At 44.5% G+C, this 27811-nt stretch overlaps 1 protein-coding gene across 6 annotated transcripts in view; it reads right to left on the bottom strand.

Moving 5' to 3' along the window:
• Window positions 1-27811, bottom strand: part of LOC121539147 (myelin transcription factor 1-like protein) — a 237212-nt gene that overhangs the window by 55463 nt on the left and 153938 nt on the right. For all 6 annotated transcript variants that reach the window (XM_041847428.2, XM_041847427.2, XM_041847430.2 and 3 more), the window contains exon 6: window positions 5900-6324. In XM_041847428.2, coding sequence (XP_041703362.1) covers window positions 5900-6324 — 425 coding nt within the window. The remainder of the gene's footprint in view (window positions 1-5899; window positions 6325-27811) is intronic.

The following is a 27811-nucleotide window of genomic DNA, read 5'->3' as shown; positions in this document are numbered from 1 at the left end:
CCGCCATAACAATGCCACCTCTATTACAGTGAGCAGATTGGAATCTGCCTGCTGCCACTTATGTCTTCGAGAGTATGGTGGAAATGATAGTAGCCTAACGCATGTGGAGAGACTTATCTACATTTCTGGGAAGGAGAAAAAAGGAGACGAAAAAAGGTGTGATGTCATCCTCCTATCTAAAGATGGCACTGTGGTTGAGAACGATGGAGAGAATCCCAAATATTCACTAAGTTTAATTAGGCCAGAGCAGAAAGCTAGAACTCCCAGTGGAATTGATTGAATTGTGCTCTTTGGGCCAAGAATGGAACAAAGACTATCTCCTTGACTGTGGTCTCTGTAATTAATGTCAGTCTAGGGAGATTCTCACATGGCCAACAGAGAGACAGAGAGAGACAGATGAGGGAGGCTGATACACACTAACACTACTAGAAGGAAGCTAGCACAACGTACTGTACCAAAGAGGGTTAACACAGCCCCCCTCTATCTATCTCTCTCTCTCTCTCAGAGCTCCTGTCTTAATTGGACGTGAAGGTTCTGTCAGGAAGGATTTGAGGTGCGGGAGTGAGAGGCAGAATGAGTTGGAGAGAAACCTGTCAAATGTTTGGGCACGTCAGGGGCAGAGACCACACATGGAGAAGAACTTGTCACGTCCCAGACTGTCTCCAAACCAGACACAGGCTACTGTGTCTTCTCTCTATAGAGAGATCTGTGCTCAATTGGTTTGTTGCAGGTCATTTTGAACAGAAGGTTTAATATCTCCCGAGTGGCGTAGCGGTCTAAGGCACTGCATCTCAGTGCTTGAGGCGTCACTACAGACCGCCTTGTTCGATTCCAGGCTGTATCACAACCGGCCGTGATTGGGAGTCCCATAGGGCGGCGCACAATTGGCACAGCGTCGTCCGGGTTTGGCCGGTGTAGGCCGTCATTGTAAATAAGAATTTGTTCTTAACTGACTTGCCTAGTTAAATAAAGGTAAAATAAAAAATTAAATAAAATAAAAAATCTAGCATAACTTATCTATGCCATTAAGCGAAGGCTGCTTTTGACTTTTCTCACACAAATACATGCACTCTCTGACACCTATACAGTAGTTATATGGATGCTGTAATTTCAAGAATGATAGATAAGCATTTAGCTTCTTTCACCGCATCATTTTGAGTCCTGATTCACTATTTCAGGGCATTTAGGTGTTTTGGAGATAGACAGACAGAGGGTTCACATCCAGCAAGTGCCAAACTGTCATTTTCACAGGATCTGTGTCTGAGAGACAACACCAGCACTGCTTAACCTGCGACTGAGATAACCCTGAAGGTAATGTCAAATCGCCCAAACACACCTCAAATTAGAGAGCTGAGTCTCCTGAAAAAATAGCCTTTGCTGCCAAACCATCTCTCTATTCTTAGTGACCGGGTTTGATCTAGCACAAAAAATTATGTTTCAGGTAGCTACAGTCGTCTTATAGGTTGGAGGAAAAGCAAATGCTCAAACAAATAAATAAATAAACCAGTCAAACAGATGAAACAAACAAAGATCAAAGGAATATGAACAGCATAATATATTCTATGTTCTAGGACATGCAGGCTTGGGATTTCATTTGGATGTTGTTATGTAGAATTATATCACATCTCAATTCCCAGTACACTGGCAAAAGTATAATTGCATGCCTTTATTGCTTACTATACTGCACATATATACAGTGCCTTCAGAAAGTATTCAGAACCATTTACATTTTCCACATTTTGTTACGTTACTGCCTTAATCTAAAATTGATTTTTTTTTTTTACTCCTCAGCAATACCCAATAATGACAAAGTGAAAACAAGTTTTTTGAGTTTTTTGCAAATGTATTAAAAATCAAAAACAGAAATACCTTATTTACCTAAGAATTCAGACCCTTTGCTATGAGACTCAAATTGCGCTCAGGTGCATCCTGTTTCCATTGATCATCCTTGAGATGTTTCTACAACTTGATTGGAGTCCAACTGTGGTAAAATCAATTGATTGGACATGATTTGGAAAAGCACACACCTGTCTATATAAGGTCCCAAAGTTGACAGTGCATGTCAGAGCAAAAACCAAGCCATGAGGTCGAAGGAATTATCTGTAGAGCTCCGAGACAGGATTGTGTCGAGGCACAGACCTGGGGAAGGGTACCAAAACCTTTCTGCAGTATTGAAGGTCCCCAAGAACACAGTGGCCTCCATCATTCTTAAATGGAAGATGTTTGGAACTACTCTTCCTAGAGCTGGCCACCCGGCAAAACTGAGCAATCGGGGGAGAAGGGCCTTGGTCAGGGAGGTGACCAAGAACACGATGGTCACTCTGACAGAGCTCTAGAGTTCCTCTGTGGAGATGGGAGAACCTTCCAGAAGAACAACCATCTCTGCAGCACTCCACCAATCAAGCCTTTATGGTAGAGCGGTCAGATGGAAGCCACTCCTCAGTAAAAGGCACGACAGCCAGCTTGGAGTTTGCCAAAAGGCACCTAAAGATTCACAGACCATGAGAAACAAGATTATCTGGTCTGATGAAACCAAGATTAAACTCTTTGGCCTGAATGCCAAGCATCACGTCTGGAGGAAACCTGGCACCATCCCTATGGGGAAGCATGGTGGTGGCAGCATCATGCTATGAAGATGTTTTTCAGCGGCAGGGACTGGGAGACTAGTCAGGATTGAGGGAAAGATGAACAGAGCAAAGTACAGAGAGATCCTTGTTCGAAAACCTGCTCCAGAGTGCTCAGGAACTCAGACTGGGGCGAAGGTTCATCTTCCAACAGGACAATGACCCTAAGCACACAGCCAAGACAACGCAGGAGTGGCTTTGGGACAAGTCTCTGAATGTCCTTGAGTGGCCCAGCCAGAGCCCGACCATCTCTGGAGAGACCTGAAAATAGCTGTCCAGCAACGCTCCCCATCCAACCTGACAGAGCTTGAGAGCATCTGCAGAGAAGAATGGGAGAAACTCCCCAAATACAGGTGTGCAAATCTTGTAGCGTCATACTCAAGAAGATTCAAGTCTGTAATCGCTGTTAAAGGTGCTTCAACAAAGTACTGAGTAAAGGGTCTGAATACTTATGTGATATAAAAAAAATAAAAAATAAACGTTTTTACTTTGTCATTATGGGTTATTGTGTGTAGATTGATGAGGGTAAAAAAAACGATTTAATGAATTTTAGAATAAGGCTGTAAATTTGAAAAAAGTCAAGGGGTCTGAATACTTTCCGAAGGCACTGTATATATATATATACACTACGGTTCAAAAGTTGGGGGTCACTTAGAAATGTCCTTGTTTTCGAAAGAAAAGCAATTTTTTGGTCCATAAAAATAACATCAAATTAATCAGAAATACAGTGTAGACATTGTTAATGTTGTAAATGGCGATTGTAGCTGGAAACTGCTGATTTTTTACGGAATATCTACATAGGCGTACAGAGGCCCATTATCAGCAACCATCAGTCCTGTGTTCCAATGGCACGTTGTGTTTGCTAATCCCAGTGTATCATTTTAAAAGGCTAATTGATGATTTGAAAACTATTTTGCAATTATGTTAGCACAGCTGAAAACTGTGTGCTGATTAAAGAAGCAATAAAACTGGCCTTCTTGAGACTAGTTGAGTATCTGGAGCATCAGCAATTGTGGGTTCGATTACAGGCTCAAAATGGCCAGAAACAAATAACTTTCTTCTGAAACTCGTCAGTCTATTCTTGTTCTGAATGAAGGCTATTCCATGCGAGAAACTGCCAAGAAACTGAAGATCTCCTACAACGCTATGTACTACTCCCTTCACAGAACAGTGCAAACTGGCTCTAACCAGAATAGAAAGAGGAGTGGGATGCCCCGGTGCACAACTGAGCAAGAGGACAAATACATTAGAGTGTCTAGTTTGAGAAACAGGTGCCTGACAGGTCCTCAACTGGCAGCTTCATTAAATAGTACCCGCAAAACACCAGTCTCAACGTCAACAGTGAAGAGGCAACTCCGGGATGCTGACCTTCTAGGCAGAGTTGCAAAGAAAAAGCCATATCTCAGACTGCCCATCTTAATCTTTTATTTTTATTGGCCAGTCTGAGATATGGCTTTTTCTTTGCAACTCTGCCTATAAGGTCTGCATCCCGGAGTCGCCTCTTCACTGTTGACGTTGAGTCATTTCTAAGTGACCCCAAACTTTTGAACGGGTGTGTATATATATATATATACAGTGAGGGAAAAAAGTATTTGATCCCCTGCTGATTTTGTACGTTTGCCCACTGACAAAGACATGATCAGTCTATAATTTTAATGGTAGGTTTATTTGAACAGTGAGAGACAGAATAACAACAGAAAAATCCTGAAAAACGCATGTCAAAAATGTTACAAATTGATTTGCATTTTAATGAGGGAAATAAGTATTTGACCCCTCTGCAAAACATGACTTAGTACTTGGTGGCAAATCCCTTGTTGGCAATCACAGAGGTCAGACGTTTCTTGTAGTTGGCCACCAGGTTTGCACACATCTCAGGAGGGATTTTGTTCCACTCCTCTTTGCAGATCATCTCCTAGTCATTAAGGTTTCGAGGCTGACGTTTGGCAACTCGAACCTTCAGCTCCCTCCACAGATTTTCTATGGATTAAGGTCTGGAGACTGGCTAGGCCACTCCAGGACCTTAATGTGCTTCTTCTTGAGCCACTCCTTTGTTGCCTTGGCCGTGTGTTTTGGGTCATTGTCATGCTGGAATACCCATCCACGACCCATTTTCAATGCCCTGGCTGAGGGAAGGAGGTTCTCACCCAAGATTTGACGGTACATGGCCCCGTCCATCGTCCCTTTGATGCGGTGAAGTTGTCCTGTCCCCTTAGCAGAAAAACACCCCCAAAGCATAATGTTTCCACCTCCATGTTTGACGGTGGGGATGGTGTTCTTGGGGTCATAGGCAGCATTCCTCCTCCTCCAAACATGGCGAGTTGAGTTGATGCCAAAGAGCTCGATTTTGGTCTCATCTGACCACAACACTTTCACCCAGTTCTCCTCTGAATCAGATGTTCATTGGCAAACTTCAGACAGCCCTGTATATGTGCTTTCTTGAGCAGGGGGACCTTGCGGGCGCTGCAGGATTTCAGTCCTTCACGGCGTAGTGTGTTACCAATAGTTTTTTTGGTGACTATGGTCCCAGCTGCCTTGAGATCATTGACAATATCCTCCCGTGTAGTTCTGGGCTGATTCCTCACTGTTCTCATGATCATTGCAGCTCCACGAGGTGAGATCTTGCATGGAGCCCCAGGCCGACGGAGATTGACAGTTATTTTGTGTTTCTTCCATTTGCGAATAATCACACCAACTGTTGTCACCTTCTCACCAAGCTGCTTGGCAATGGTCTTATAGCCCATTCCAGCCTTGTGTAGGTCTACAATCTTGTCCCTGACATCCTTTGGGAGCTCTTTGGTCTTGGCCATGGTGGAGAGTTTGGAATCTGATTGATTGATTTCTTCTGTAGACAGGTGTCTTTTATACAGGTAACAAACTGAGATTAGGAGCACTCCCTTTAAGAATGTGCTCCTAATCTCAGCTCGTTACCTGTATAAAAGACACCTGGGAGCCAGAAATCTTTCTGATTGAGAGGGGGTCAAATACTTATTTCCCTCATTAAAATGCAAATCAATTTATAACATTTTTGACATGCATTTTCCTGGATTTTTTTGTTGTTATTCTGTCTCTCACTGTTCAAATAAACCTTCCATTAAAATTATAGACTGATCATGTCTTTGTCAGTGGGCAAACGTACAAAATCAGCAGGGGATCAAATACTTTTTTCCCTCACTGTATATTCTAGGCTAACCATTCCACAACGCAAATATTTACATTATTTTGAATAAAATGTCCTAATATCTTTCAGTGTAACAGAGGAGTAAATAAAGTCTCACCTTGGCCTTGACTCTGCTCATCATACTCTTCCTCATACTCCTCCTCCTCTTCATCATCTTCCTCCTCTTCTACTCCCTCCTCCTCCTCCTCTTGTTCCACCTCTACCTCCTCCCCCTCTCCCTCCCCTTTCTCCACCTCTCCTTCTTCCTGCTCCATCTGTTCCTCATTGTCATCTGAGTATCCCTTCTCCTCTTCCTCCTCCTCTACCTCCTCCTCTTCTTCATCTCCCCCATCCTCTACTCCCTCCTCCACCTCCTCCTCTCTGTCATCCATCTCTTCTGTTCCATCCGTCTCGTAGCTCTCCTCCATAGTAGAGTTGTCCATGTGGGTTACGAGGGGTGTCCCCTTGGGGGCTGGCTCCAGGGGTTCCAGGGGCTGTCTGTCCAGTGTCTTCCTCTTCTTGGCCAGAGGGCAGCCGTACACACTGCAGGGGACAGATAACACCAGAACCATTAACTGTTAGCCAGCAGACCCCAAACCCCAGCCACCTCGCCAGGCTTAGTGGCTGACTGGCTAAGCTAATACAATACACTGGCTCTGGTCTCTAAATGTGTCACTGGGCCAGCACACTACCCAGCAGGCTATTCACTGATTAAAACACATTTGGAGAGAATGCTACAAAACACAATAAAACACAACTGCAGCACAATGGTGCAAGGTGTTCCATGTTCTCTCGCTTTCTCGCTGCAGAACAGCTCTAGGACAGACCCAATGCTCTGCTGAAGGTTTTGTTTGTGGCACTATAGAGAAAGTGAAATCAAAGTTTAGTTAATGGAACTCTAATCGTGCCCATAATCATTCACTATTGTGTAATTACATACTAATTGCCATCCTTTACTGGGTTAACAATTATAGGAGGCAGGATGAGGATTTCTGAGATAAATAAAAACAAAGATATTAAAACAAATAGATAATTACATTCCTGGGTTACCCTCTGAAAACGAATTGTTTATTGAGCTGGCATCGTCTGACTCTGTTGTAGCAACTGCAGCAAAACATGCAGCTGTATACGTTGTTGTAGGATGGTCATTGGGAAAACAGCATAATCAGAGGGATAATTAATTAAATATTGCAGAGCACCCTGCGTTTACTGTATTCTCCTGGTCCCCTTGGCAGCAGGGGACACATTTTAATCTGATAATCTGATAATCTGTGTATTCACCCAGACTATTGATCACAGGAATCCATTTCCCTTATCAAACCATGGGGAGTCTGGGGGCGATACAGGTCTGTGTGTGTGTGTTCAAGTGCATGTGTGTATGTGTGCGTGGATGTGCGCATGTGGCACCCAGTCCCTCTATCAAACAAACCACACGGACAGAGTCCCAATGAGACCAGTGCAACAAGGTGTTTTGGGTGCCAAGCAGAGCAGTGTTCCATGCTGGTCGGTAACAGTCAGACATGTTCCAGGTATGCTTAGTCAGAGGCTACTGAGCTGTGAAATGTTCCTGATTACCCTTCACACCAGCCTAGAGTGTTTATCCCTCCTCACTCAGCCCAGAATAGGCCCTAATGTGAACAAATAGACAGGATTAGGTTGAAGGAGCGGAGGAGTGAAATTATATCAGCAGTTATTATAGTCGGTGGAGGCGTTCTGTCTTGGATGTCTCCGAGCGGATGTGGCACCTCTCGGAAGCCTCCTCCACTCAAGGTTAGGGGGGTGCTGCTAATACATGAGCCTCATTTCTTAAACTGGTGGAGAACTGGGTATTTTGGCTCACTGCAGCATGCTAACTGTGGACCTTTTACCACTGTTTATTTGTCTCAGAATTACAAAGGCACACGACTTATGGTCTCTCTCTCTCTCTCTCTCTCTCTCTCTCTCTCTCTCTCTCTCTCTCTCTCTCTCTCTCTCTCTCTCTCTCTCTCTCTCTCTCTCTCTCTCTCTCTCTCACACACACACACACACACACACACACACACACACACACACACACACACACCCGCTGTTCCACACAGACCAAAAGGACCGGGTGTCAATCATTCAGTCAGCGTCGGGCTCAACTGGCAGACAGCCTCAATCTCAGCAGGCCCAGAGATGACTTAATAGCCTGACCCCTGCACCCACACCCAGGGCCTCATTTCATTAATCTAAGCCCACAAGGAAACTAATTCCCTGCCTGACAGCCCTGCAGGCTCCTGCAGGCCCTGCTCCTCTCCCCAGGGTGGGGGTAGAGGTGTGGAGGGGGTGAAGGGGTGGTCGCTGGGTACTGTGATCAATAGTGCTTGTGACCAAACATCTCAAAAGCACATTAAAATGCCACTCATCCTGGCCCATTCCAGAGCCCCTCCAAATAAATCAAGGGCTGGTCCCAGCAGGATACGTGCTGCCAAGCAGCCAGCCTGGCGGGGAGGATAGGTGAGTGGGAGGGAGGGAGGGAGTCTAGCTGTTGAAATTCAATCTTCCCTCTGCTCGTCTTCCATTGCATACCCCTCTGTCTGTCAGACTGGATGGCTTTTAGCGATGAGGCAGTCCTTGCAATGCATTACCCAGATGGAGGGGCTGTATGACTGTGCTTAATGTGCTACGGTCACTCCATGACAGGTATTCATGCATTTTCACCTGAATCACTTTACAATACACAATCTCAGTGATACTGCTAATTGTATTGAAAAACTCAGCAAATGGAGTGAGGTTTAAAATCACTAAATATTGTTTTTATCTGGCCAATAAAAAGGGGTCAGTTACACCAGTTAGTATTTCCATTGTTACATAATGTTCCATTGTACTACTACAGCAAATATGTTTCAGTTGGTCCTAAAATCCTCCCATACTGAAAGACAATATTTACCACAAACAATTTTATGCATGATCTCTGTCACGATCGTTTATAGACTGGACGGACCAAGGCGCAGAGTGATAAGCATACATGTTTATTAAACTAATAAACACACGACAAAAACAACAAACGAAATGTGAAGTCCAAGGTAGCACACAAACATACCATAACACGGAACAAGATCCCACAACCCACTAGTGCCAACAGGCTACCTAAGTATGGTCCCCAATCAGAGACAACGAGCTACAGCTGCCTCTGATTGGGAACCACCCTGGCCAACATAGATCTAAACGATCTAGAAACTAAACATAGAAAACACAACATAGAAACTACACACCCTGGCTCAACATTTAAGAGTCCCCAGAGCCAGGGTGTGACAGTACCCCAAAGGTGCGGACTCCGACCGTGCAACCTAAACATAACAGGGTAGGGGCCGGGTGGGCATTCCGCCTCGGAGGTGGATCCGGCTCCGGGCGTGACCACCACCTATTATCCGCCTCCCTGTTGCGCCCCTGGTCTGGTCTGGACCTCGGCGCGCTGCTTCCCCTCTCCTTCCTCCCACGAAGTACCAAGCCCTGTCTGGACCCTGGTGTGGGAGACCCCGAACCTAGAGAGGGGCTGACGTCTGGGTCTGGACTGGAACCGCTGACTGGAGCTGGACCCGACGACGGTGGAGCGAACTGTTCTGACTCCGGCGTGGAGCCGCTGACCGGAGCTGGATCAGGCACCGGTGGAGCGGACTGCTCTAGCTCTGGAGTGGAGCAGCTGACCGATGCCGGACCAGGCACCGGTGGAACAGGCACGGGCCGTGCCGGACTGGACACACGCACCACTGGCTTGATGCGAGGAGCAGGAACAGGCCGGACCAGGCTGGCGATGCGCACCACTGGCTTGGTGCGAGAGACAGGAACAGGCCGGACCGGGCTGGAGACGCGCACCACTGGCTTGGTGCGAGGAGCATGAACGGGCCGGGCCGGACTGGGAACACGCACCACTGGCTTGGTGCGGGGAGCAGGAACGGGCCGGGCCGGACTGGGAACACGCACCACTGGCTTGGTGCGGGGAGCAGGAACGGGCCGGGCCGGACTGGGAACACGCACCACTGGCTTGGTGCAGGGAGCAGGAACGGGCCGGACTGGGAACACGCACCACTGGCTTGGTGCGGGGAGCAGGAACGGGCCGGGCCGGACTGTGGAGGCGGACTGGAGGTCTGGAGCGGAGAGCTGACACAACCCGTCCTGGCTGGATGCCTACTTCCACACAATATGTGTGAGGCATTAGCACAGGACGTACGGGGCTGTGCACGCGTGCTGGCGATACAGTACGTAGCCGGGGCTGTGCACGCGTGCTGGCGATACAGTACGTAGCACCGGCGCAGGAGAAACGGGACCGAGGAGGCGTACTGGAGACCACGAGCGTTGAGCCGGCACACCCCGTCCTGGCTGAATGCCCATCTTCGCACGACACGTGCTTGGTGCTAGCACAGGACGTACAGGACTGTGCCGGAACACTCGCGGCACAGTACGTAGCTCCACATAACACGGAGCCTGCCCAGTCACACACTTCCTTGCATGAGTACGGGGAGTTGGCTCTGCTCTAACACTAGGCTCCGCCAACCACCCTTTTAGCCCCCCCCATATTTTTTTATTGGGGCTGTCTCTCGGGCTTCCTCCTCGGCCGGCACCTTCTGCGTTGCCGCTGCTCCTCTCTATAGCGCGCCTCCACTGTCTCCTCCCAAGGACGGCAATCCATTCCGGCCTGAATCTCCTCCCAAGTCCAGGATCCCTTCCCGTCCAGGATCTCCTCCCAGGTCCAGGCTGTCTGTTCCTGGACACGCTGCTTGGTCCTCATTTGGTGGGATCTTCTGTCACGATCGTTTATAGACTGGACGGACCAAGGCGCAGCGTGATAAGCATACATGTTTATTAAACGAATAAACACACGACAAAAACAACAAACGAAACGTGAAGTCCAAGGTAGCACACAAACATACCATAACACGGAACAAGATCCCACAACCCACTAGTGCCAACAGGCTACCTAAGTATGGTCCCCAATCAGAGACAACGAGCTACAGCTGCCTCTGATTGGGAACCACCCTGGCCAACATAGATCTAAACGATCTAGAAACTAAACATAGAAAACACAACATAGAAACTACACACCCTGGCTCAACATTTAAGAGTCCCCAGAGCCAGGGCGTGACAATCTCCAAATACCTTTTTATCCCACTAATGTGTTAAAAACTAAAATACAGTGCATTCGGAAAGTATTCAGACCCCTCAACTTTTTACACATTTGGTTACGTTACAGCCTTATTCTAAAATGTATTAAATAATTTCCCCCCCTGATCAATCTACACACAATACCCCATAATGACAAAGCGAAAACAGGTATTACATTTTCTTGGCACATACCTTATTTACATAAGTATTCAGACCCTTGAGACTTGAAATTGAGCTCAGGTGCATCTTGTTTCCATTGATCATCCTTAAGATCTTTCTACAACTTGATTGGAGTCCACCTGTGGTAAATTCAATTGATTGGACATGATTTGCAAAGGCACACACCTGTCTATATAAGGTCCCACAGTTTACCGTGCATGTCAGAGCAAAAACCAAGCCATGAGGTGAAAAAATTGTCCATAGAGCTCCGAAACAGGATTGTGTCGAGACACAGCTCTGGGGAAGGGTACCAAAAAACTTCTGCAGCATTGAAGGTCCCCAAGAACACAGTGGCCTCCATCATTCTTAAATGGAAGAAGTTTGGAACCACCAAGACTCTTCCTAGAGCTGGACGTCCGGAAAAACTGAGCAATCGGGGGTGAAGGGCTTTGGTCAGGGAGGTGACCAAGAACCCGATGGTCACTCCGACAGAACTCCAGAGTTCCTCTGTGGAGATGGGAGAACCTTTCAGAAGGACAACCATCTCTGCAGCACTCCACCAATCAGGCCTTTATGGTAGAGTGGCCAGACAGAAGCCACTCCTCAGTAAAATGCACATGACAGCCAGCTTGGAGTTTTGCCAAAAGGCATCTAAAGGACTCTCAGACCATGAGAAACAAGATTCTATGGTCTGATGAAACCAAGATTGAACTCTTTGACCTGAATGCCAAGCGTCACGTCTGGAGGAAACCTGACACCATCCCTACGGTGAAGCATGGTGGTGGCTGCATCATGCTGTGGGGATGTTTTTCAGCGGCAGGGGCAGGGAGACTAGTCAGGATCGAGGGAAACATGAACGGAGCAAAGTACAGAGAGATCCTTGATGAAAACCTGCTCCAGAGCGCTCAGGACCTCAGACTGGGGTGAAGGTTCACTTTCCAACAGGACAACGACCCTAAGCACAGAGCCAAGACAACACAGGAGTGGCTTCGGGACAAGTCTCTGAATGTCCTTGAGTGGCCCAGCCAGAGCCTGGACTTGAACCCGATCGAACATCTCTGGAGAGACCTGAAAATAGCTGTGCAGCAACGCTCCCCATCCAACCTGACAGAGCTTGAGATTATCTGCAGAGAAGAATGGGAGAAACTCCCCAAATACAGGTGTGCCAAGCTTGTAGCATCATACCCAAGAAGACTTGCTGTTAAAGGTGCTTCAACAAAGTACTGAGTAAAGGGTCTGAATACTTATGTAAATGTATTTTTTACGTTTTTCTAACATTTCTAAAAACCTGTTTGCTTTGTCATTATGGGGTATTGTGTGCAGATTGATGACAATTTAATCAATTTTAGAATAAGGCTGTGACGTAAAAAAAAGTAAAAGAAGTCAAGGGGTCTGAATACTTTCCGAATGCACTGTAACTCAGATTTGACCTGTTGCCCAGTAGATCCCAACCTTTTTTGAACCGTGGCACACCTTGATGGGATAAAAAATCCTGCTGCAGACCTATAATTTCCCTATTAATTTATTTTGTGGTAATGACCTCTACCTCATCTGATCCATACTGCAAATCAACATATTTTCCATGACAAACTTTTTTTTATAGATAGGGTTTATTTTAACAATTTTTGTAGTTCCTTACTCATGATGATTAATTTGTGTGTACCCCTTTAAGCACGTTCCACGAATCCCTGCTAGAAAGAAAAATATGTAGCTCTGTTTGGGCTAGAGATGACCGGTTTTCTGCAATGTAACGGTGCAACCATGGACACAAAGCCATGGTCTGTTTGTTTACATGGCAGAGGCTGTGGTACAGCTAAGCCTAATCAGACTTGCCTTTGCAATGGTTCTCACAGGCGAAGCATACTGAACAAAAATATAAACGCAAAATGCAACAAGTTCAAAGATTTCACTGAGGAAATCAGTCAATTAAAATAAATTAATTAGGCCCTAATCTATTGATTTCACATGACTGGGAACACAGATATACATCTGTTGGTCACAGATACCTTTCAAAAAAAGGTAGGGGCGTGGGTCAGAAAACCAGTCATATCTGGTGTGACCACCATTTGCTTCATGCAGCGCAACATCTCCTTCGCATAGAGTTGATCAGGCTGTTGATTGTGGCCTGTGGAATGTTGTCCCACTCCTCTTCAATGGCTGTGCAAAGTTGCTGGATATTGGCGGGAACTGGAACACGCTGTCGTACACGTCAATCCAGAGCATCCTCAACATGCTCAATGGGTGACGTGTGGTGAATATGCAGGCCATGGAAGAACTGGGACATTTTCAGCTTCCAGGAATTGTGTACAGATCCTTGTGACATGGGGCTGTGCATTATCATTCTGAAACATGAGGTGATGGGGGCAGATGAATGGCACGACAATGGGCCTCAGGATCTCGTCACGGTATCTCTATGCATTCAAATTGCCATCGATAAAATGCAATTGTGTTCGTTGTCCGTAGCTTATTCCTGCCCATACCATAACCCCACCGCCACCATGGGGCACTCTGTTCACAACGTTGACATTAGCAAACCACTCGCCCACATGAAGCCATACACGTGGTCTGCGGTTGTGAGGCCGGTTGGACATACTGTCTCTAAAACAACGTTATGGTACGGCTTATGGTAGAGAAATGAACATTAAATTATCTGGCAACAGCTCTGGTGGACATTCCTGCAGTCAGCATGCCAATTGCACGCTCCCTCAAAACTTGAGACATCTGTGGCATTGTGTTGTGTGACAAAACTGCAGCTGCCTTTTACTGTCCCCAGCACAAGGTGCACCAGTGTAATGATCATGCTGTTTAATCAGCTTCTTGATATGCCACACTTGTCAGGTGGATGGATTATCTTGGCAAAGGAGAAACGCTCACTAACAGGGATGTAAACAAATATGTGCTAAAAAGTTGAGAGAAATACGTTTTTTGTGCGTATGAAAAATTTCTGGGATCTTTTATTTCAGCTCATGAAACATGAGACCAACACTTTACATGTTGCGTATATATTTTTGTTCAGTGTAAAATTATACAAACGACTGCTAGTGACGCAACAACAGCCTGTAACAACAGCCTGAGCGCACCGGCCTTGAAACAACGATACAGATGTAACCATGAGCTTGTGTTCCTGAGTGGCGCAGTGGTCTAAGGCACTGCATCGCAGTGCTAGCTGTGCCACTAGAGATCCTGGTTCGAATCCAGGCTCTGTCGCAGCCGGCCGCGACCGGGAGACTCATGGGCAGCGCACAATTGGCCTAGCGTTGTCCAGGGTAGGGGAGGGAATGGCCGGCAGGGATGTAGCTCAGTTGATAGAGCATGGCGTTTGCAACGCCAGGGTTGTGGGTTCGATTCCCACGGGGGACCAGTATGAAAAAAATAAATAAAAAAAAATGTATTCACTAACTGTAAGTCGCTCTGGATAAGAGCGTCTGCTAAATGACTAAAATGTAAATGTAATGAGCTATTCTATGTATTATCTGAGCAGTCAAAAAGTCAAGATTCCATCTGCATTCCACAGGTCATGTTTATAAGGGAGTGTTCCAAAAAATAATCAAGATTAGGAAAAGCCTCACGGCACACCAGTGTTGAAAACCCCTGCTTAGTGCAGCCTACTACTCTTGCCCCTAAGCTGTGAGGTTGCTGTGACACACACATACACCAGCATGCCACATTCCTCAGCTTTCTCACAGCATGGCCTTGGCCACATCTCAACCATCTCAGCCCTGCTACCGTGACTACATCCTTCTGACTGCGCCCTGCAATTAACATTCCACAGGTAATTATGAAGTGCCATTTAAATAAAGAAATACTGCAGGCAAGGTGTCAGGAGAGGAGGACAGAAAGTGTTTTTTTCTTCTTTCTTTTCTTCTACTGGCAGCATGGTAGAAGTCTTTAATAGGTGTGTTTGGTATGAGAGGCAGCTATCAAAGGAAAATGTACCCTTGTGTAACAGAAAAGCCACTTCAGGTTTGTATTTTTAAAGAGAGCATCCTCAAATCCAGAGGATTTGGATGAAATGCATTCAACTAAAGTGGAACAAGTAGTCAGTCAAGTAACATGAGGAAAACACTGTACATGTTAAAGAAAGCCCATTTGGAGAGCTCAGAGTCATGAATAGGAGTACCTCTGTGTGTGGTTGTGTGTGTGTTGGTGTATGTGTGTGTCTGTGTCCATGTGTGCACTTACGCGTGTGTGTATGTGTGTGCGCGTGAACGCTTACGTGTGTGTGTGTGTATGCGTGTGTGTAATCCCAGGCAGGTGACAGTAAGCTTTACACAGCAGCTTTATTAGCAGTCATATTAAAGCCTGTTCACAGCGCAAACCCAACACCTCTCATCACCCTGAGAACACCATCAGTTGTTTAAGGGGAAACATTTAAATGTCCTAGTCAAAGCCCAGACCTCAATCCAATTGATAATCTGTGGTATGACTTAAAGATTGCTGTACACCAGCGGAACCCATCCAACTTGAAGGAGCTGGAGCAGTTTTGCCTTGAAGAATGGACAAAAATCCCAGTGGTTAGATGTGCCAAGCTTATAGAGACATACCCCAAGATACTTGCAGCTGTAATTGCTGCAAATCAAATCAAATCAAATTGTATTTGCCACATGCGCCGAATACAACAGGTCTAGACTTTACCGTGAAATGCTTACTTACAGCCCTTAACCAACAATGCATAATTTTTTTAATAAAAAAGTAAAATAAAACAACAACAACAAAAAAGTGTTGAGAAAAAAAGAACAGAAGTAAAATAAAATAACAGTAGGGAGGCTATATACAGGGGGGTACCGGTGCAGAGTCAATGTGCGGGGTCACCGGCTAGTTGAGGTAGTTGAGGTAAATATGTACATGTGGGTAGAGTTAAAGTGACTATGCATAAATAATTAACAGAGTAGCAGCAGCGTAAAAAGATGGGTTGGGGGTGGGGGGGCAGTGCAAATAGTCTGGGTAGCCATGATTAGCTGTTCATGAGTCTTATGGCTTGGGGGTAGAAGCTGTTGAGAAGCCTTTTGGACCTAGACTTGGCGCTCCGGTATCGCTTGCCGGAGAGAACAGTCTATGACTAGGGTGGCTGGAGTCTTTGACAATTTTGAGGGCCTTCCTCTGACACCGCCTGGTATAGAGGTCCTGGATGGCAGGAAGCTTGGCCCCAGTGATGTACGTGGCAGATGTGTTGTTACCTACCCTTACCACCTGGGGGCGGCCCATCAGGAAGTCCAGGATCCAGTTGCAGAGGGAGGTGTTTAGTCTCAGGATCCTTAGCTTAGTGATGAGCTTTGAGGGCACTATGGTGTTGAACGCTGAGCTGTAGTCAATGAATAGCATTCTCACGTAGGTGTTCCTCTTGTCCAGGTGGGAAAGGGCAGTGTGGAGTGCAATAGAGATTGCATCATCTGTGGATATGTTGGGGTGGTATGCAAATTGGAGTGGATCTAGGGTTTCTGGGATAATGCTGTTGATGTGAGCCATAACCAGCCTTTCAAAGCACTTCATGGCTACAGACGTCAGTGCTACGGGTCGGTAGTCATTTAGGCAGGTTATCTTAGTGTCCTTGGGCACGGGGACTATGGTGGTCTGCTTGAAACATGTTGGTATTACAGACTCAGTCAGGGACATGTTGAAAATGTCGCTGAAGACACTTGCCAGTTGGTCAGCACATGCTCGGAATACACGTCCTGGTAATCCGTCTGGCCCTGCGGCCTTGTGAATGTTGACCTGCTTAAAAGTCTTATTCACATCGGCTATGGAGAGCGTGATCACATAGTCATCCGGAACAGCTGGTGCTCTCATGCATGCTTCAGTGTTGCTTGCCTCGAAGCGAGCATAGAAGTGGTTTAGCTCGTCTAGTAGGCTTGTGTCACTGGGCAGCTCGCGGCTGTGCTTCCCTTTGTAGTCTGTAATAGTTTTCAAGCCCTGCCACATCCGACGAGCGTCAGAGCCGGTGTAGTACGATTCAAACTTAGTCCTGTATTGACTCTTTGCCTGTTTGATGGTTCGTTAGGAGGGCATAGCGGGATTTCTTATAAGCGTCCGGGTTAGAGTCCCGCTCCTTGAAAGCGGCAACTCTACCCTTTAGCTCAGTGCGGATGTTGCCTGTAATTCATGGCTTCTGGTTGGGGTATGTACGTACGGTCACTGTGGGGACGACGTCATTGATGCACTTATTGATGAAGCCAGTGACAGATGTGGTGTACTCCTCAATGCTATCTGAAGAATCCCGGAACATGTTCCAGTCTGTGCTAGCAAAACAGTCCTGTAGCTTAGCATCTGTGTCATCTGACCACTTTTTTATTAACCGAGTCACTGGTGCTTCCTGCTTTAGTTTTTGCTTATAAGCATGAATCAGGAGGATAGAGTTATGGTCAGATTTGCCAAATGGAGGGCGAGGGAGAGCTTTGTATGCGTCTCTGTGTGTGGAGTAAAGGTGGTCTAGAGTTTTATTTCCTCTGGTTGCACATTTAACATGCTGGTAGAAATGAGGTAGAACGGATTTGAGTTTCCCTGCATTAAAGTCCCCGGCCACTAGGAGCGCTGCCTCTGGATGAGTGTTTTCCTGTTTAGTTATGGCCTTATACAGCTCATTGAGTGCAATCTTAATGCCAGCATTGGTTTGTGGTGGTAAGTAGACAGCTATGAAAAATATAGATGAAAACTCTCTTGGTAAATAGTGTGGTCTACAGCTTATCATAAGATACTCTACCTCAGGCGAGCAAAACCTTGAGACTTCCTTAGTATTTGATTTTGTGCACCAGCTGTTGTTTACAAATATACACAGACCGCCACCCCTTGTCTTACCGGAGTCAGCCGTTCTATCCTGCCGATGTAGCGTATAGCCCGCTAGCTGTATGTTGTCCATGTCGTCGTTCAGCCACGACTCGGTGAAACATAAGATATCACAGTTTTTAATGTCCCGTTGGTAGAATAACCGTACTCTTAGGTCATCTAATTTATTTTCCAATGATTGAAGATTGACTAATAGGATTGGAAGAGGCAGTTTACTTGCTCGCCGTCAGATCCTTACGAGGCACCCCGACCTACATCCACGATATCTCTGTCTCTTTCTCCTGCGAATGACTGGGATTTGGGCCTTGTCGGGTGTCTGTAGAATATCCTTTGCGTCCGACTCGTTGAAGAAAAAATCTTCGTCCAATACGAGGTGAGTAATCGCTGTCCTGATATCCAGAAGCTCTTTTTGGTTATAAGAGACGATGGCAGAAATATTATGTACAGAATAAATTACAAATATCGCGAAAAAACACACATAATAGTACAATTGGTTAGAGGGCTGTAAAACGGCAGCCATCTTCTCCGGCGCCACTCTACTCACGCTCAAGTTTTCTGTTTTTTTGTCTTATTTCTTGTTTGTTTCACAAAAAAAATATTTTGCATCTTCAAAGTGGTAGGCATGTTGTGTAAATCAAATGATACAAACCCCCCAAAAATCTATTTAAATTCCAGGTTGTAAGGCAACAAAATAGGAAAAATGCCAAGGGTGGTGAATACTTTCGCAAGCCACTGTAGTGTTGAAACCTACCAAAAAACATTTAGGCAACAACAAATTCAATCCCTTTTAGTCATCTTCCTAGACAAAACATTCCACTGTAATAGTGAAGGTGTAAACTCAGCAGTAGAAAACCTAAACAATATATTTGACCTCACAGCTTCCCTATCAAATCTAAAAATCTCTAACAGAAAACCAAAGAAAAGTAACAACAATGACAAATGGTTTGAAGAAGAATGCAAAAACCTAAGAAAGAAATTGAAAAATCTATCCAACCAAAAACAAAGAGACCCAGAAAAGCTGAGCGTACGCCTTCACTATGGTGAATCACTAAAACAATACAGTAAAACACTACGGAAAAAGAAGGAACAGCATGTTAGAAATCAGCTCAATGTAATTGAAGAATCCATAGACTCTAACCACTTCTGGGAAAATTGGAAAACACTAAACAAACAACAACACGAAGAACTATCTATCCAAAACGGAGATGTATGGGCAAGCCACTTCTCCAATCGTTTTGGCCCTATAACAAAGAACAAACAGCAAAAAAATAAAAATATACATGATCAAATGAAAATCTTAGAATCAACTATTAAAGACTACCAGAACCCACGGGATTCTCCAATTACATTGAATGAACTACAGGACAAAATACAAACGCTCCAGCCCAAAAAGGCCTTTGGTGTTGATGCTATCCTCAATGAAATGATTAAATATACAGACCACAAATTCCAATTGGCTATACTTAAACCTTTTAACATCATCCTTAGCTCTGGCATCTTCCCCAATATTTGGAACCAAGGACTGATCACCCCAATCCACAAAAGTGGAGACAAATTTGACCCCAATAACTACCGTGGGATATGCGTCAACAGCAACCTTGGGAAAATCCTCTGCATTATCATTAACAGTAGACTAGTTCATTTCCTCTGTGATAACAATGTACTGAGCAAATGTCAAATTGGCTTTTTACCAAATTACCGTACGACAGACCACGTATTCACCCTGCACACCCTAATTGACGAACAAACAAACCAAAAGAAAGGCAACGTCTTCTCATGCTTTGTTGATTTCAAAAAAGCTCTTGACTCAATTTGGCATGAGGGTCTGCTATGCAAATTGATGGAAAGTGGGGTTGGGGGAAAAACATACGACATTATAAAATCCATGTACACAAACAACAAGTGTGCGGTTAAAATTGGCAAAAAACACACATTTATTTCCACTGTGCCGTGGGGTGAGACAGGGATACAGTTTAAGCCCCACCCTCTTCAACATATATATCAACAAATTGGCGAGGGCACTAGAACAGTCTGCAGCACCCGGCCTTACCCTAGTAGAATCTGAAGTCAAATGTCTAATGTTTGCTGATGATTTGGTGCTTCTGTCACCAACCAAGGTGGGCCTACAGCAGCACCTACAGTGGGGGAAACAAGTATTTGATACACTGCCGATTTTGCAGGTTTTCCTACTTACAAAGCATGTAGAGGTCTGTCATTTTTATCATAGGTACACTTCAACTGTGAGAGACGGAATCTAAAACAAAAATCCAGAAAATCACATTTTATGATTTTTAAGTAATTAATTTGCATTTTATTGCATGACATAAGTATTTGATACATCAGAAAAGCAGAACTTAATATTTGGTACAGAAACCTTTGTTTGCAATTACAGAGATCATATGTTTCCTGTAGGTCTTGACCAGGTTTGCACACACTGCAGCAGGGATTTTGGCCCACTCCTCCATACAGACCTTCTCCAGATCCTTCAGGTTTCGGGGCTGTCGCTGGGCAATACGGACTTTCAGCTCCCTCCAAAGATTTTCTATTGAGTTCAGGTCTGGAGACTGGCTAGGCCACTCCAAGACCTTGAGATGCTTCTTACGGAGCCACTCCTTAGTTGCCCTGGCTGTGTGTTTCGGGGTCGTTGTCATGCTGGAAGACCCAGCCACGACCCATCTTCAATGCTCTTACTGAGGGAAGGAGGTTGTTGGCCAAGATCTCGCGATACATGGCCCCATCCATCCTCCCCTCAATACGGTGCAGTCGTCCTGTCCCCTTTGCAGAAAAGCATCCCCAAAGAATGATGTTTCCACCTCCATGCTTCACGGTTGGGATGGTGTTCTTGGGGTTGTACTCATCCTTCTTCTTCCTCCAAACACGGCGAGTGGAGTTTAGACCAAAAAGCTCTATTTTTGTCTCATCAGACCACATTACCTTCTCCCATTCCTCCTCTGGATCATCCAGATGGTCATTGGCAAACTTCTGATGGGCCTGGACATGCGCTGGCTTGAGCAGGGGGACCTTGCGTGCGCTGCAGGATTTTAATCCATGACGGCGTAGTGTGTTACTAATGGTTTTCTTTGAGACTGTGGTCCCAGCTCTCTTCAGGTCATTGACCAGGTCCTGCCGTGTAGTTCTGGGCTGATCTCTCACCTTCCTCATGATCATTGATGCCCCACGAGGTGAGATCTTGCATGGAGCCCCAGACCGAGGGGGATTGACCGTCATCTTGAACTTCTTCCATTTTCTAATAATTGCGCCAACAGTTGTTGCCTTCTCACCAAGCTGCTTTCCTGTTGTCCTGTAGCCCATCCCAGCCTTGTGCAGGTCTACAATTTTATCCCTGATGTCCTTACATAGCTCTCTGGTCTTGGCCATTGCGGAGAGGTTGGAGTCTGTTTGATTGAGTGTGTGGACAGGTGTCTTTTATACAGGTAACGAGTTCAAACAGGTGCAGTTAATACAGGTAATGAGTGGAGAACAGGAGGGCTTCTTAAAGAAAAACTAACAGGTCTGTGAGAGCCGGAATTCTTACTGGTTGGTAGGTGATCAAATAATTATGTCATGCAATAAAATGCAAATTAATTACTTAAAAATCATACAATGTGATTTTCTGGATTTTTGTTTTAGATTCCGTCTCTCACAGTTGAAGTGTACCTATGATAAAAATTACAGACCTCTACATGCTTTGTAAGTAGGAAAACCTGCAAAATCGGCAGTGTATCAAATACTTGTTCTGCCCACTGTAGATCTACTGCACAGATTCTGTCAGACCTGGGCCCTGACAGTAAAACTCAGTAAGACAAAAATAATAGTGTTCCAAAAAAGGTCCAGTTGCCAGGACCACAAATACAAAATCTAGACACCGTTGCCCTAGATCACACAAAAAACTATACATACCTCAGCCTAAACATCAGCGCCACAGGTAACTTCCAGAAAGCTGTGAACGATCTGAGAGACAAGGCAAGAAGGGCCTTCTATGCCATTAAAAGGAACATACATTCGACATACCAATTAGGATCTGGCTAAAAATACTTGAATCAGTTATAGAACCCATTGCCCTTTATGGTTGTGCGGTCTGGGGTCCGCTCACCAACCAAGAATTCACAGAATTCTGCAAAAATATCCTCTGTGTACAACGAAAAACACCAAATAATGCATGCAGAGCAGGATTAGGCCGATACCCGCTAATGATGTAAATCCAGAAAAGAGCTGTTAAAATCTATAACCACTTAAAAGGAAGCGATTCCCAAACTTTCCATAACAAAGCCATCACCTACAGAGAGATGAACTTGGAAAACAGTCCCCTAAGCAAGCTGGTCCTGGGGCTCTGTTCACAAACACAAACAGACCCCACAGAGCCCCAGGACAACAACACAATTAGACCCAACCAAATCATGAGAAAACAAAAAGAGAATTACTTGACACATTGGTAAGAATTACCAAAAAACAGAGCAAACTAGAATGCTAAACAGAGAGTACACAGTGGCAGAATACCTGACCACTGTGACTGACCCAAATTTAAGGAAAGCTTTGACTATGTACAGACTCAGTGAGCATAACCTTGCAATTGAGAAAGGCCGCCATAGGCAGACCTGACTCTCAAGAGAAGACAGGCTATGTGCACACTTCCCACAAAAAGAGGTGGAAACTGAGCTGCACTTCCTAACCTCCTGCCAAATGTATGACCATATTAGAGATACATATTTCCCTCAGATTACACAGATCCACAAAGAATTCGAAAACATAAATTTTAATAGAAAGTTAGCAAAAATAGATAAGATCTTACTACCATGGAAAGGAAAATACCTGTCAATTTGTGGAAAAATCACCCTGATTAACTCTTTAGTATTATCCCAGTTTACCTATTTGCTTATGGTCTTGCCTACGCCTAGCAAACAGTTTTTTAAATTATATGAGAAAAAAATATTCAATTTTATTTGGAACGGCAAGCCAGACAAAATTAAAAGAGCATATTTATATAATGAATATGAATTCGGAGGACAGAAATTATTAAATATTAAAGCATTAGACCTATCACTAAAATCTTCAGTCATCCAAAAGTTATACTTAAATCCGAACTGGTTCTCAAGCAAATTAGTAAGATTGTCTCACCCACTGTTCAAGAAAGGCCTTTTTCCCTTTATTCAGATTACAACCTCTCACTTTCAGTTATTTGAAAAGGAAATAATCTCCCAAATGTCACTATTTCTAAAACAAGCCATAGAAAGTTGGTTGCAATTTCAATTTAATCCTCCAGAAACGACAGAACAAATAATGCAACAAATATTGTGGTTAAATTCAAATATACTAATTGACAAAAAACCTTTATTTTTTGACAGAATGTTTAAAAAAGGTATAATCTTCGTAAATGATATCATCGGTAGGACTGGTGGAGTTATGTCGCACATGCAGCTAACAAAAACATATGGAAATGTCTGCTCTACCCAAAATTACAACCAAATAATTGCAGCCTTACCGCAAAAGTGGAAGAGGAAAGTTGAAGGGGGGAGAAAGTAAGGAACTTGTCTGTCGGCCTTGCATTAAATAACATAATTGGTTAAGGAAAACTGTGATAAATAAAAAAGTATATCAGTTTCACTTAAGGACCAAAGGATTGACAGCCGTCCCATATAGATTGCAAAATAGTTGGGAAGAGATCTTTGACGTACCGATCCCATGGCATAGTGTTTATGAACTGACACGCAAAACGACACCGGATTCAAAAATTAGAATCTTTCAATTTAAATTATTATATAAAATTCTTGCTACCAATAGAATGTTATTTATATGGGGTATACAATCTTCCCAGCTCTGAAGATTTTGCTGTGAAGAGATAGAATCATTAGATCATTTGTTTTGGTTCTGTCCATTTGTAGCTTGTTTTTGGACACAGGTCCAGGAATGGCTAAAGGATTGCAATATTTACCTGGAACTAACCTTGCAGATAGCATTACTGGGTGATCTGAAAAGTCGTAGTCAATCAATCAATAATATAATAATACTTTTAGCAAAAATGTTTATTTTTAATTCACAATCTGTAGAAGCAATGAGAATAGAAAGGTTCAGAACTTTTGTAAAACATCACAGTACGGTTGAAATATATATGGCAAATAGAAATCCTATATGGATGGTGTTAAGAGATAGATGGGAGGTATTGAATAGAGTTGAAGGATGGGACTAATAACAAATAACAACGAATAATAACAAAGATAGCTAATAATGTAAGCATACTGTGTCCATAATAAGTATATAGGTTGTATGTTGGGAGCTTTTGGGAAAGAGCACAGTTAGAAAGATATGGCATTTAGAAGCAAACCGGATGGACATCATGAAAATGATCGGAGAGGTTGAGAGTAGAAGAAGTTCAGGAGCAAAAAAAATAAATACATAAATATATATATATATATATATATATATAGATATAGAATTATTGTAAAATTAACTCTGTCCATAAGGTGTAGATAGTAAGTATAGACCGGAAGTAGAGGCCTGGGCGTTGTTGTTCACTAATTTACTCCAAGTAGGGAAAGGATGGTGGGGTTGAAAAGTAATAAAGGGGAATATATATATAAAAAATAAAAATAAACATGGGGGATTGGAAGTGATGCAGACAATTACATTGATAGAAGATGCAATCTATCTGCAATATTAAGCTGATCCATCCCCCCCAAAAAAATAAAAATAAAAATAAAAATAAATAAAAAAAGATTTCGAAAACAAACCCAATTTTCATAAACTCCCTTATCTACTGGGTGAAATACCACAGTGTTTCATCACAGCAGCAAGATTTGTGACCTGTTGCCACAAGAAAAGGGCAACCAGTGAAGAACAAACACCATTGTAAATACAACCCATATTTATGTTTATTTATTTTCCCATTTATACTTTAACTATTTGCACATTATCACTCCTACTCCCCAGGCGTTATCATTTGTTGACTTCTGTAACCGTAAAAGCATTGGTTTCTTGCACGTTAACATCTGAAGCCTCCTCCCTAAGTTTGAGTTATTCACTGCGTTAGCACACTCCGCCAACCCTGATGTCCTAGCAGTGTCTGAATCCTGGCTTAGGAAGGCCACCAAAAATTCAGAAATGTCCATCCCCAACTACAACATTTTCTGTCTCGATAGAACTGCCAAAGGGGGTGGGGTTGCAATCTACTGTAGAGATAGCCTGCAGAGCTCTATCGGACTATCCAGGTCTGTGCCCAAACAGTTTGAGCTTCTACTTCTAAAAATCCACCTTTCCAGAAAAAAGTCTCTCATTGTTGCCGCTTGCTACAGACCCCCCTCAGCCCCGAGCTGTGCCCTGGACACCATATGTGAACTGATTTCCCCCCCATCTATCCTCAGAGTTCGTACTGCTTGGTGACATAAACTGGGATATGCTTAACACCCCGGCCAACCTACAATCTAAACTAGATGCCCTCAATCTCACACAAATTATCAACGAACCTACCAGGTACAACCCTAAATCTGTAAACATGGGCACCCTCATAGATATCATCCTGACAAATTTACCATCTAAATACACCTCCGCTGTCTTCAACCAGGATCTCAGCGATCACTGCCTTATTGTCTGCGTCCGTAATGGGTCCATGCTCAAACGACCACCCCTCATCACTGCCAAACGCTCCCTAAAACACTTTAGCGAGCAGGCCTTTCTAATTGACCTGGCCCGGGTATCCTGGAAGGATATTGACCTCATTCCGTCAGTAGAGGATGCCTGGTTGTTCTTTAAAAGTGCTTTCCTCTCAATCTTAAATAAGCATGCCCCATTCAAAAAATTCAGAACTAAGAACAGATATAGCCCCTGGTTCTCCTCAGACTTGACTGCCCTTGACCAGCACAAAAACATCCTGTGGCGTACTGCATTAGCATCGAACAGCCCCCACGATATACAACTTTTCAGGGAAGTCAGGATCCAATATACACAATCAGTTAGGAAAGCAAAGGCTAGCTTTTACAAACAGAAATTTGCATCCTGTAGCACTAACTCCAAAAAGTTTTGGGACACTGTAAAGTCCATGGAAAATAAGAGCACCTCCTCCCAACTGCCCACTGCACTGAGGCTAGGAAACACTGTTACCACCAATAAATCTACAATAATTGAGAATTTCAACAAGCATTTTGCTACGGCTGGCCATGCTTTCCACCTGGCTACCACTACCCCGGCCACCAGCTCTACACCCTCCGCTGCAACTTGCCCATGCCCCCCCGCTTCTCCTTCACACAAATTCAGACAGCTGATGTTCTGAAAGAGCTGAAAAATCTGGACCCCTACAAATCAGCTGGGCTAGACAATCTGGACCCTTTCTTTCCAAAAAAGCAGCCGAAATTGTCGCAACCCCTATTTCTAGCCTGTTCAACCTCTCTTTCGTAACGTCTGAGATCCCCAGAGATTGGAAAGCTGCCGCGGTCATCCCCCTCTTCAAAGGGGGTGACACTCTAGATGCAAACTGTTACAGACCTATATCCATCCTGCCCTGCCTTTCGAAAGTATTTGAAAAAGTAAAGTTAACAAACAGATCACCGACCATTTCGAATCCCACCGTACCTTCTCCGCTATGCAATCCGGTTTCCGAGCTGGTCATGGGTGCACCTCAGCCACGCTCAAGGTCCTAAACGATATTATAACTGCGATTGATAAAAGACAGTACTGCGCAGCCGTCTTCATCGACCTGGCCAAGGCTTTCGACTCTGTCAACCACCGCATTCTTATTGGCAGACTAAATAGCCTTGGTTTCTCTAATGACTGCCTCGCCTGGTTCACCAACTACTTCTCAGATAGAGTTCAATGTGTCAAATCGGAGGGCCTGTTTTCTGGACCTCTGGCCGTCTCTATGGGGGTGCCACAGGGTTCAATTCTCGGGCCGACTCTATTCTCTGTGTATATAAATGATGTTGCTCTTGCTGCTGGTGAAGCTCGGATCCACCTCTATGCGGACGACACCATTTTGTATACATCTGGCACTTCATTGGACACTGTGTTAACAAACCTCCAAACGAGCTTCAACGCCATACAACATTCCTTCCGTAGCCTCCAACTGCTCTTAAACACTAGTAAAACTAAATGCATGCTCTTCAACCGAACGCTGCTTGCACCTGCCCACCCGACTAGAATCACTACTCTCGGCGGGTCTGACCTAGAGTATGTGGACAACTACAAATACCTAGGTGTCTGGTTAGACTGTAAACACTCCTTCCAGACTCACATTAAGCATCTCCAATCAAAAGTTAGATCTAGAATCGGCTTCCTATTTCACAACAAAGCCTCCTTCACTCATGCTGCCAAACATGCCCTCGTAAAACTGACTATCCTACCGATCCTTGACTTCGGCGATGTAATTTACAAAATAGCCTCCAACACTCTACTCAGCAAATTGGATGTAGTCTATCACAGTGCCATCTGTTTTGTCACCAAAGCCCCATATACTACCCACCATTGTGACCTGTATGCTCTTGTTGGCTGGCCCTCACTACATATTCGTCGCCAAACCCACTGGCTCCAGTCATCTATAAATCACTGCTAGGCAAATCCCCGTCTTACCTTAGCTCACTGGTCACCATAGCAACACCCACCCGTAGTCTGCGCTCCAGCAGGTATATCTCACTGGTCATCCCCAAAGCCAACACCTCCTTTGGCCACCATTCCTTCCAGTTCTCTGCTGCCAATGACTGGAACGAACTGCAAAAAGCTCTGAAGCTGGATACTCTTATCTCCCTCACTAACTTTAAGCGTCAGTTGTCAGAGCAGCTTACCGATCACTGCACCTGTACACAGCCATTCTGAAATTAGCCCACCCAACTACCTCATCCCCATATTGTTATTTATTTTGCTAATTTGCACCCCACTTTCTCTATTTGCACATAATCTTTTGCACATCTATCATTCCAGTGTTAATACGAAATTGTAACTATTTTGTACTATGGTCTATTTATTGCCTTACCTCCATAACTTACTA

This window comes from Coregonus clupeaformis, chromosome 25 (genome assembly GCF_020615455.1).
Source record: "Coregonus clupeaformis isolate EN_2021a chromosome 25, ASM2061545v1, whole genome shotgun sequence".
NCBI lineage: Eukaryota > Metazoa > Chordata > Actinopteri > Salmoniformes > Salmonidae > Coregonus > Coregonus clupeaformis.
The sequence above is the reverse complement of the archived record's forward strand: the minus strand, read 5'-3'. Positions and strand labels throughout refer to the sequence as shown.